The sequence below is a fragment of the Misgurnus anguillicaudatus genome, chromosome 7, assembly GCF_027580225.2.
Source record: "Misgurnus anguillicaudatus chromosome 7, ASM2758022v2, whole genome shotgun sequence".
Taxonomy (NCBI): domain Eukaryota; kingdom Metazoa; phylum Chordata; class Actinopteri; order Cypriniformes; family Cobitidae; genus Misgurnus; species Misgurnus anguillicaudatus.
The window spans coordinates 40,815,668-40,828,088 of NC_073343.2; the positions used below are offsets into that span (position 1 = coordinate 40,815,668).

Consider the following 12,421-nt stretch of genomic DNA (forward strand, 5'->3'; position numbering starts at 1 on the left):
CAGACAAACAGACAGATAAACAGATATTTGGATAAACAGACAGGCAGACAGACAGTACGACAGACATATAGATACATACAGTAGCTAGACAGACAGACAGACAGACAGACGGATAAATAGACAGACGGATAGACAGACAGACAGACAGAATGATAGATAGACAGATAGATAAAATGATAGAATGATAGAATGATAGACAGACAGAATGATAGAAAGAAAGATAGATAGACGGATAGATAAAACCATAGAATGATAGAAAGACAGACACACAGACAGACAGACAGAATGATAATAGTTAAAATGATTGACAGATAAAACGATAGACAGACAGACAGACAGATAGACAGATAGATGGATAGATGGACAAACAAACAGACAGACAGATAGATGGATGGATAGACAGACAGACAGACAAATAAAACGATAGAATAATAGACAGAAAAACAGACCGACTGACAGACAGATGATACAAAGATTAATAGAAAGAACAATGGACAAATAAAACAATAAACAGACAGATAGAATGACAGACATACATACAGACAGAACGACAGACAGATAGATAAAATGATAGAACGATAGAATGATAGACAGACAGAATGATAGAAAGAAAGATAGATAGACATATAGATAAAACCATAGAAGGATAGAAAGACAGACAGACAGACAGAATGATAGAATGATAATAGATAGAATGATTGACAGATAAACGATAGATACACAGACAGACAGACAAACAGAAAGTTGGATAGAAAGACAGATGGACAGAACGACAGATAGATGGATGGATAGATGGATAGACAGACAGACAGACAGACAGACGGATGGATAGATAGACAGATAGACAGATAGATGGATAGACAGATAGATGGACAAACAAACAGACAGACAAACAAACAGATAGATGGATGGATAGACAGACAGACAAATAAAATGATAGCATAATAGACAGACAAACAGACAGACAGACAGACGATAAAAGGATTAATAGAAAGAACAATTGACAAATAAAACAATAAATAGACAGATAGATAAAATGATAGAACAATAGAATGATAGACAGACAGAATGATAGAAAGAAAGATAGATAGACAGATAGATTAAACCATAGAAGGATAGAAAGACAGACAGACAGACAGACAGACAGAATGATAGAATGATAGTAGATAGAATGATTGACAGATAAAACGATAGATACACAGACAGACAGATAAACACATAGATAGATAGAAAGACAGATGGACAGAACGACAGATAGATGGATGGATAGACAGACAGACAGACAGACAGACGGATGGATGGATAGATAGATAGATGGATAGACAGATAGATGGACAAACAAACAGACAGACAGACAGACAGATAGATGGATGGATAGACAGACAGACAAATAAAACGATAGAATAATAGACAGGCATATAGATATGTCTTTTCAAGATCATTAGAAACTCATTGGTTTTTTGGGGGTTGTGTTACAGTTGTATCATCATGATAGTGTGTGTCTTCAGTACCTCCTGAGCGTGTGCTTGCTGTGTTTGAGCGGGGACATCGGGTACTCTTTCGGTCTCTCTCTGTCCCAACATTAGAGCAACGGTTTCAGTCAGCACCTCATTTACACACTGCCGTATGAGTTCAGAGTCCACCGGTACACCTGCATCCACAAACAACTGCACACCGGCACCTCCGGCTGTCTCCACTATCACACAATACAAACACAGAAGAATTCATTACATGTACATGGAGCAAGAATTGACTGACATATGATAATAACGCGACATCATTACAGTTAACAGTGCATGCATGTAAAAAAATTCTGCTTGCACTGAATGCATACATGTAATTTCAGTCTTTAAAATGCCCTATTTTTATTGTCAATTACACAACTCCATTTTTACATCAAGTTAGTATACTATAAAGGGACAAAACGCTTAATAATATATACATTCAAATCAAAACTGCATTATGCATAAAATGGCATGGCAACATTAGCCATTTCAACAATATTTAGAAGAAATGCATTTGCCAGCAAAGTAATTTCAAACTTTGCCCCTCAAGCAAACTACTCTGTTATTCGTGCACCCGTAAGCATTTTGGGCCGGTGCTATTAAAAAGCTAATATACAGAACTGACATTCTTGGCAGGGGTCCTGCTGTATTGTAAGGCCAAGGCTGCACTCAAACTCAAATTCAGTTCCTCTACATGAAGAAGAGTCAGGGCAGTCTGTGAATATGCTGACAACAGTTTGCTCGCGGCAGACTCGTAACCTCCTCTGCATATTTGATACATCATTGATCTTTCTATTAAACGAAAGCGAGAATTAATGAGGCAGGACCTCCACGCCGGCTGAGCAGAAGTGACGCGATGCAGACAGCCATGTAGTGGAGGAGGCTGATGACAAGCCATCTCACTTTAATTGGGAAATACAAACTCGCCGTGTGCTGACAGTCCTGACAAACGTGCAGCTCACATCCGACTGCACAGTGAATCAAGTTATGAGACCGGAACGTGGTGCAGCTTCACCACCTTCGCTGTTTTATGTCACGAGTTATTAATCGTGTTGTTGATTTTTACATTGTTCAGACATGCCAGTATAATGGTGATGATATATAACCATCTTACATTACTTAACATGATAGATTTCAAATGTGACTGCAAAACTCTATGGCAGTACAGCTGTAAAACATAATATACAGTAATTACATGATATAGTATGATACAAGAAAAAAGTATTTGAACCTTTTCTGCAATGCTAACGCAATTCTTTACCAATTGTAAGTATTTAGCTTTTATCCAAAAATGTTGGATGTAAATGTAAATGTGAGCTACATGACCTTAATTTAGTCATTAAAAACGATTTATTTTATATTGAAGATATAAAATAGTTGTGAGATTGCAGTACCAGTTTTAGCCACAAGTTTTGTGATTGCAGTACCAGTTTTAGCCACAATCCTACATACTGTTCCTTTAACAAGTTAACAGACAAAGATCATGGGCGGCCTCGCCATTACAGCCGAACGCTCACTGTTTACATTCATTGCTCATTTAAACAACACTTAGTCAACTAATGTGGTCAACCAATGCACCGTTTGAAAGATAAAAGAACACAAATTCATTTGCGTGTATGCATTCAACAATATAAATAACTTAGTAGGAGTTTTTGGTTATTCTGTATGAAGAGTAAAACAATGCAAGGCTATAACAAAGCGGACGAATCCTTACCTTTTTGTGTTCTAGCAACGAGATGTCTGGTCAAATAATGGTAACATGTATTGCTCTTCGAAGAAAAGTAGTCCAGTATCCAATATCCATAGTAAATATTTGCACAAAACACACTGACCGGTAAAAAAAAAGGTTTATATGTCCATTGTTTACACCCTCGTATCTGGTAAACATGTCGTCATACTCCCGTTCACTCGACGATTATGTCTTTCAAAACACATTTTTCGATAAATCCAAACGCGTCAATGCATCTAGTAGAGTGTTCTAAACAAAATGAGAGTAGTTCAAGTCATTTCTGATAAAAACTACCCCGGCAAACTTATAAAATAGTGAAAGGGGGCGTGTTCTGCAGGTAGTGTTTGCTTGTGCGTATGCAAAAGTTTTTTATAAAAAAAAATGGACAAATGACCAATTGAAATCATGTAGCGTCTAGTGACGTGTAGCTAATGATATGACGGATACACCCATGTGCGGATTTGCATAATGCTTGTATATTATAGTGTTGTTATCTGTGCGTATACATTAGCACTCAGAAGAGTTACGCACTCGTGCTCGTGCACATACAGGGCTTTGAGACGTCACCTGCTTGTTAGCACTTCTTACAATGGACTAGCATCGAGGACAGAAGTTTTTTCTCTTTCTGCTGCCTTGGAAGAACTTATGCGAAGCAGTGATGAAGAAAATGTCGAGGATACCGAAGAAGAAAGTGTTTGCAGTGTCGATTTGGAACAAGAGGAAATGTTTTTACACGGTCTAGATTGGTAAGTTATAAGTATTTTAGCGATCTGTACTGTATTATTCTTACTTCGTATTACATTTGTTTAGTGAAAGGCGTTTTATTACTTTGACTATTATACCTTATTAGTGCATTGATGCATCGTGTAATCAAAGTATTATTCAATTGCTAATATTGCGATATAACGTATTTGAAGGAAGACTAGTAACTTGCATGCGCAAATAAGGGCAAAATGTAACAAGCTCTTTCTAACTTGTTATTACAGTAGAAAGTGAGTTTCTAATACAGTTTGTTGTAGCCATAATACAGTTTGTTGTAGCCATTAGCATCACCTAGAAACACTTATGTAAAGCATGTGAAACATGTTTTACTGTATGTAGAAAGTAAAAAGTTCTTATTGTGTCAATGGGAGGAAAATGCAGTGAATACGTGATAGTTCGACTGTGTAATATTATCTGTTGCATTAGAAGATGCATTTCTAAACCTATTTGTAAATGTGAATAGGGATGCTGACACTTCTGATGAAGAGTGGTTACCAGAGGCCTCTGGACCACAGACAAATCATTCCTGCCTTTCTAAACATCTTCACCTGCGTTCACCTGTGCCAAGGGAAAAGGAAAGAAAAGGACACAGATAGAATCTCCATCTGACTCACGCAGTACTGTATGGTTGGTGAAATACAATGCTGTTTTGTGCATGTTTATTTAGAAAAGAAAACTGTACTTTGAGGCAGACTGTTGACAGATTATTGTAAGATAGTATTGTGAATGTGTGCAAATGGCATCACTAGAACAGGTCTGATGGTACATTACTCTGCTATTCATAATCCTAAAGTGTGAACTTTGTGTATGAATAGAGCAGGCATGATGGTACATTACTCTGATAGCCATAATCCTAAAGTGTGAATTTTGTGTATGAATAGAGCAGGCATGATGGTACATTACTCTGATAGCCATAATCCTAAAGTGTGAATTTTGTGTATGAATACAGCAGGCATAATGGGACATTACTTTGCTATTCATAATCCTAAAGTGTGAATTTTGTGTATGAATACAGCAGGCATGATGGTACATTACTCTGATAGCCATAATCCTAAAGTGTGAATTTTATGTATGAGTACAGCAGGGATGATGGGACATTACACTGCTATTCATAATCCTGAAGTGTGAATTTTGTTTATGAAAGAGCAGGCATGGTCATTACTTTGCTATTCATAATCCTAAAGTGTGAATTTTGTGTATGAATAGAGCAGGCATGATGGTACATTACACTAATAGTCATAATCCTAAAGTGTAAATGCAATACTTTGTAAATAGTTTGTATTTTTGACTCGTGTCACAGCACTGCCAAGCTATGTGCAATACTTTATCACAGTTTGTTGATAACTACTATATTGTAAACATATAAAAACCTATACATAAATTTGTTCTTTAATGTTGTACATTTTCCTAAACCATGCAAAATTATGTAAGTAAATAAAGACATTGTTTCATTTTATATGAGTAAGTAATTGGGTGTCCTTTTGGAGCCTTCAAATAGCACACCAAGAAAAATGCACCTAAATACCTTTTAAAATATATCCAGAAAGTTAGTATTTTCCAGAAAAAACAGTGTATATTATTCTGTCACATACTAAATCAAAATAAAATGTGTGGAAATGGTCAGATAAACATGTTAGACCTCAATGTAGAAGGTGGTAACCAAGTGTCCCTTTGGAGTCTCCAAGTGGCTTTTTTTGGAAAGACACCCAGACATACACTAACAAAAAAGCTTGTAAAAACCTCATTTTTGCTTGTATCAACTTCAAATTTTACAAATAGACTGTCAAGACCTGTGACTTTAGATCAATTATATTTTCAGGCTCATTTACCACTGGTTGGTTAGTTATTTTGCCATAGAAATGTAAGAATGAAAATATTTTAAAAGAGACAAAATCTTGAGCGCTGTATTTCTGCTGCCATATCTATGAAATATTTATTGCTAGAACAGTTCTGCATTTCTAGTAGTGAAATTTGAAGTGTTAGCTTTCAAAAGACACCTTGGTTATGTTTGTAGACAGTAGGATGCATGAGCAACAGCCTTTTTATTTTGGGTATGCCATTTGCCAGAGTGGGGGGGGGGGCTGGCTCGACGTCTAAGAGGTTAAATAGCTCACCTATGTCTGATGTCACACTATTCTCATGCTCTGATTGGCTGGCTGGATCAACCTGGGCAGTTTGAGGGAACATCCCAGTAATCATTCTGGCCATGAGCTGCTGCTCCACCCTATAAGACAAATGAAACACATTGTTTACTGTACCTGTTATTACACAATAATAATAGCTTGCTATTGTATTACTGCCACTCAAAGGGCTTATATTATGCCAAGTTTTACAAGAAGCAATATACTGTAAGTCTCAGGTGTGCTTTGAATGTGTCTGTGAAGTTTCATCTCAAAATAGCCTACATATAATTTATTATAGCATGTCCAAAATGCCCCTATTTGGGTGGGAGCAAAAACGCGCTGTTTTAATGCCTGTACCTTTACATGCAAATGAGCTTCAGCTCCTCACTTCCTTACCAGACAGTGAGCACGTTTGGTTAAAAACAGATCTAATTTCTGTGAATACCGTCTGAGACAATAGTATCTTTAGCCGCATTAGTGCTACAATGTGCTAACAAACACATTTAGAAAAGCTTTTAGATAAAATTACCCAGTCAGTCAGTGGCGGAGCTTTAACAGTGTGACATCACATTAACAAGAGAATCAAAACACCATGTCTAATGAGACTGCTTTGGTTTATTGGGAATTTTTTTCATTGTACGGTGCCAACACAAATTTACCTCTAAACACCTTGTTAAAGGGGATTTTGCATAATATGTGCCCTTTAAATCACACCTACCCACTGGTTTTACAGTGTATGATTTATCTATATAGTTTTATTTAAAGAAAAAATATTATATTTTATCAAAATATAATAGTATTCTCTGTATCAAAAACAACTTTTCTGCCTTTATGTTTTAACCACTCCTAATCCAATTAAATATTAGTTAATACAATTTAAAGTCCTCTCTTAATGTCCTGATGTCACATAACAAAGATAAATCCAGCTAAAGTAATTTTTTGTGATTTACTGTCTTCTAAATAAAACCATCCTACACAATGTAAAGAACATTTAGTGTAAATAAAATCTTCATATCTTTAAAATCGAGTAGGGTCATCTCACAGGGTCCCCACACATTAGTTAATTTAAAATTCAAAGACCTTTCAAGGACTTTCCAGGTCCAATACCCTCAAATTCAAGGAGTAAATGTGGGGACACATTTCATGTAAGAGCAAGGTTACATCGTGTTACCTTTTAAGATACATTGTTACAGTTCCCTTATGAGGGAACTCGTGCTGCGTCACTGCGGTGACACTTTGGGGACGCCTCCAGGGGTAAGTGCGTCTGAATGTGTATATCAAATTCAACCAATGCTAAGGCTTAACAACAAGGACAGGGTGATGCGGGAGCCAGGAAATATATCGCTATCTGAAATATTGCCAAAGACGGCGTTACAGAGACGAAGGAAGTATGGCAAGGGAAACGCAGCGTTTCGTTCCCTTCTCAGGGAACAACAATTAGATACGTAACCCAAGACGTTTTCATGTGTCAAACACAACTATGCAAAAAATAATTTTGGTATGAATCAACATTCACATACAGAAGATATAAGCATTAAAAGCGAACAGTTTAGCATGCTAGAATTTTTATGATATTATCCTACACTACACAGGGAATAATATGGATTTTTTTTTTTCAGAAAACTTCTTGCATAAAATAGATTCAAGCATTTTCAATGACCTGTATCTATGTATGTATATTTTAAAAAACTTCCCAGGGCCTTGAATCCCCCCCTCCCCCAGATTCACAAACTTTCAAGGATTTTAAGGACCCGTGGGAACCTGCATCATTAGATGAGACATCTGGTCATAACTGTAAAGCAAATTCACTGAATGATATTTGTACAATCTCACCAATCCACAAGTCTGTTTTCCAGAGTTTCTCTCTGTTGAATGGTGTTGAGTATGGGCTCTGTGAGCGATGTAGACCGAGGAGGTTGAGGAGGAAACGCTGGACCGTGATACAGAGCAGCAGGAGGGGACGGCAGTCCGTTCAGCTCTACAGGAGAGTCTGGAACTCCAACATGTGTTTCCTGAAATCAACACAGTCCCGAGAAACATGAGATCTCAGCAGTTTTACATACATCTGCCAACAAACTAACTTCTGCAAAAAAGGATTCACTGGAAGGGCAAAAATATTCTTGACAGCTCGCTGGATCAGACACTTAAATATTAACACAAAAAGACAGCAGTAATGTCAAACATATGTTATTTCACAGGAGCTGCAGAGAAGAAGGACGTTTGTTTTATATAATTTCACCTCTGGTTGCCGGCCAGCTTTCAACATTTTAGTCACTGGTTTGGATAATATTCAGATTTCTTTGGCCCGGGCTGAGGAAGGTCTGTGTAAGAAGCGATTAACTCATTTCTAGTGGCCCGGTGCCAGAGAAGGAGAGAGAAAACATTCTGCCAGCCGGGCGCTGAGCCGATTGAGGTTTATGGCTTCATCTGAGTAGACCCGGCCAAAACCGAAGCTCTAGAGACTAAGGGGAGTGACATTTAGGAGCTGCCAATGATCCAAGTCTGGGATCCAAAAGAGAATAAAAGAGCGAGATCACCAGGGTTTGCTCTAAAGTAGCTGCGGCCTTTATTTGGTTGTTGGGAAAACTCGGAGTGGGCGAAAAACACACCAGTTCTCGTTGAGAATTCACAAACTTAACTTAATTACAGGCAATTTTTGTGCAAATTACTTGAATTTTTATTGCACTCATTACTGATCTTAACTGACCTGCAATAACACCATGCATTAAGACCTTCATTTTTTTTTTAAATCACTTTACTACCAAAAAGACATGTTTGTCTGTGTGGTTACGGTTTATTTAAAGGATTAGTCAATTTTCTTAAAAAAAAAAATCCAGATAATTTACTCACCACCATGTCATCCAAAATGTTGATGTCTTTATTTGTTCAGTCAAAAAAAATATGTTTTTTGAGGAAAACATTCCAGGATTTTTCTCATTTTAATGGACTTTAATGGACCCCAACACTTAACAGTTTTAATGCAGATTAAAATTGCAGTTTCAAAGGATTCTAAACGATCCCAAACAAGACATAAGGGTCTTATCTAGCGAAACAATTGTCATTTTTGGCAAGAAAAATACAAAATATGCACTTTTAAACCACAACTTCTAGTCTTCCTCCAGTCGTGTGACGCGCCAGCGCGAACTCACGTAATACGTCATTACGTCAGGAGGTCACGGATGACAAATGCGAAACTACGCCCCAGTGTTTACAAGTGTGGTGAAAGAGGACCGCTCCGACGTTGTTGTATGTGGAATGATACTAATTAATGTCTTTGTGTCAGTTTATTGTTTAAAATGATCTGCAAATGTGCGATTCATATATGTAACACGTGACCTTTCCACGTCATTACGCAATTACTTGAGGTCGCGCTAGCTCGTCACACAGCCGGAGGAAGAAGAGAAGTTGTGGTTTAAAAGTGCATATTTTTTATTTTTCTTGCCACAAATGACAGTTGTTTCACTAGATAAGACCCTTATGCCTTGCTTGTGATCGTTTAGAGTCCTTTGAAACTGCAATATTAAACTGCATTAAAACTGTTAAGTGTTGGGGTCCATTATAGTCCATTAAAATGAAAAAAAATCCTGGAATGTTTTCCTCAAAAAACATAATTTCTTCTCGACTGAACAAAGAAAGACATCAACATTTTGGATGACATGGTGGTGAGTAAACTATCCGGACTCTTTTTTAAGAAAATTGACTAATCCTTTAAACTCCCAACTCTATGTATAGCAGAGTAACCGTTATTCGAACAGTAATGGTATTCGATTAGTAATAGTAATTGCAAGCCGAGAAAGTCCTGTGTTTGGTTTACTTAATGTTTGATAATGAATTAACAAAAAGTATAAATGCACACTATATAAATATGATTTCAAGGAATTGTTTAAAGGTCGGGTGCGTGATTTTTGAAAAACACTTTGGAAAAGGGAGTCGGGCCGACTAGCAAAACACACTTGTAGCCAATAAGCAGTAAGGGGCGTGTCTACTAACCAACATCGTTGCCTGGGTTGCGTATGTGTGGGGCGGGTCTATCAACAGAAGGTCCAGATTCTATTGGGGTAGGTGATTTTAAATGTCAACATTGGCTTTCAGAGATCACGCACCCTGCCTTTAAATGCATAAAGTCATCATGAAAGGAAAGTAGTGATTGTATTATTTTTTTCCCGTAGTAACGTATATTCGAGTGAAACTGCTTCTGAAATGAAAAAAGGTAGGGCGGGACTTGAATTATTTTATTGAGAACTGATAGGTTAGTGGGAAGATAGGTCATGTTGCAAAATTGCTAATCGCTGCCATCTTTTCCAGAGCCCCGCCCTCGAGTCATTCCTCGTGAATGGAAGTAAAGCAAGACTGTTTTGAGTAGGGAGCAGATTAGCGTTTTTGATTAAAGATTATAAGGGGAATTAAAAAAATAATGCCCACAGATAAGTCCAATAAATATTCCAATAAAATTAAGTTTATAATGATGACTTTAAAATGATGACTTTAAAGCTACATCGCCATCTCTGTTTGAAACATAAAATGCAAGTTACTTTACTTATCTTTACGTACATGGTTTAAGGACATAAAAATTACCTTTCCCGAAAAGTTTGAATATGACAGCTCAAATGATAAATAATTATAATAAGCTTAACGTTGCGAAACGGGGTATGGTTAGAAATAGTGTTTAAACACTGACGGTTTATGCATTTGCTCAAAACTTTCTTGTTTCAATGTTAACACTATTTTAATATGTATGTATGACTATATAAATTTGACTAAATAAGTATGGCAGGCCAAAATGAAGCAAAATGAACTTCTCGTGCAAAACTCTTTATTCTAATACCAAAGCTATTTAAACAACAAATAGCTTTTCTTCAGATAATAAACAAATAATATTGTTAATATATTTAGCTCATATTCTCTGATAACCAGAAATCAGCTGATTTCTCGATGGTTGTGGTGTGCTGTTGTAACCAAAAGGGGGCACTGTGGAACAGCTCATGTTATTGGTGAGCAAACCCCTCCATCGATTCATTATTCTCATAAGAAACACTCTTTTTCCCAGCAAAAGCCTGTGAGAACAACACCGACTTCCCTTCCTCTTTTCCTCCGCCTCCCGCCTAATGACTGCTATGCTATTTCGGTGCAAACTGACGCCTTGCCCTTGTACGACCGTGCGGTCCAATCGGCCTAATGCCCAATACGCCGAGCGTCCTGTGCAGCTTGTTAGCGGTAAATATAAGGGGCTTATGGCTTCATGTCAATGGTTGAGTGCGTCGTGACATGAGCGGAATTGCAAACTAGCGTCCCTGCGAACGCATGTGCGATACGCACCACACCCCTTCGATATCAATCCACCAAAAGGCCAATTTAGCGCGCGGTCTAATTGGATTTTTTTCCGGGCCGTGCAATGTTCTGAGCAGAATGAAATTTTAAAGTCTCATTCATTCTCTAGTCTTTGTTAATTAAAGCAAGCGATGTTCTCCTTCACCCATTGGCTCTGAAAATCTCATTATTGAAGTTGTTGATGGGCGATATTTTCGAGTGGGAGGGATGTGGAGAACGAGTAAATGCAAATCGGAAGGATGCAGGAATCGTCAAGCAGGCCGAAACCCTCCGGGCGGGTCGACATCGGGCTGTGAAATGACCTTTACGCTGAGAGCCGGAGAGTGTGTGGGTCGTGACTCGCTGAAATGTGTTTTTAATTGAATGTACCTGGCTGATGTCGGCTACTTCCAAGAAATTGGTTCCAGGAAAGACATTTTCCTCCTCATCTTCATGAGTGTGTCCTTCCTCTGCGGCCTGTAGGGCGGTGATACAGGGACAAAGGTTAAGAAGCTATGCAACATCTGCAAATTTCAAAATTCGTTAATAGCTGGGGAGATTAAAAACGTGTCCGTGTATATGAAAGTAATGAGAAACGGGAGACAGGAATGCTAGAATGGAAGATTATCGGCAGCTTTGACACCTAAATGACATTGGTTTGTGTAAAAAAAAAAACTTCACTTATTTCAACTGTTCCATAACAAAACGCCCGTCTCATCAACCAATGTCAGGACTCTAATCCCATTACAGAAGGGATGAGGCGTCCTTAAAGGACATCCCAATGAAGACACATCTATAAACTGTTGCTGAGGCGATTATGAGTCTTAGCATTGAAGAAAAGGTAAAAATCACGCGTCAGTTCTCCAGGTCTTTGTCTCACACAGCTAAACCTCGTTTCTATGGTAACCGAGAGAATCGAATGAGACGTGCGCGTGCTGCGAATGAGAGACAGATAGTGTTGTACGTGTTGCATTAGACTGTACTGTCATTGTATT

The 12,421-nt window shown here is 37.9% G+C and overlaps 1 protein-coding gene and 1 long non-coding RNA gene across 2 annotated transcripts in view; one reads left to right on the forward strand and one right to left on the reverse strand.

Moving 5' to 3' along the window:
• Positions 1-12,421, reverse strand: part of kiaa0586 (KIAA0586 ortholog) — a 177,882-nt gene that overhangs the window by 53,637 nt on the left and 111,824 nt on the right. The window contains exons 20-23 of the mRNA XM_055171508.2: positions 11,817-11,903; positions 7,953-8,131; positions 6,111-6,220; positions 1,512-1,696 (exon numbers count right to left, since the gene is read on the reverse strand). Of these exons, the coding sequence (XP_055027483.2) occupies positions 1,512-1,696; positions 6,111-6,220; positions 7,953-8,131; positions 11,817-11,903 (561 nt within the window). The remainder of the gene's footprint in view (positions 1-1,511; positions 1,697-6,110; positions 6,221-7,952; positions 8,132-11,816; positions 11,904-12,421) is intronic.
• LOC129432297 (uncharacterized) lies at positions 2,964-5,452 on the forward strand. The gene is made up of 2 exons (XR_012370642.1): positions 2,964-3,980; positions 4,460-5,452. It is a non-coding gene; the product is annotated as an uncharacterized lncRNA (long non-coding RNA).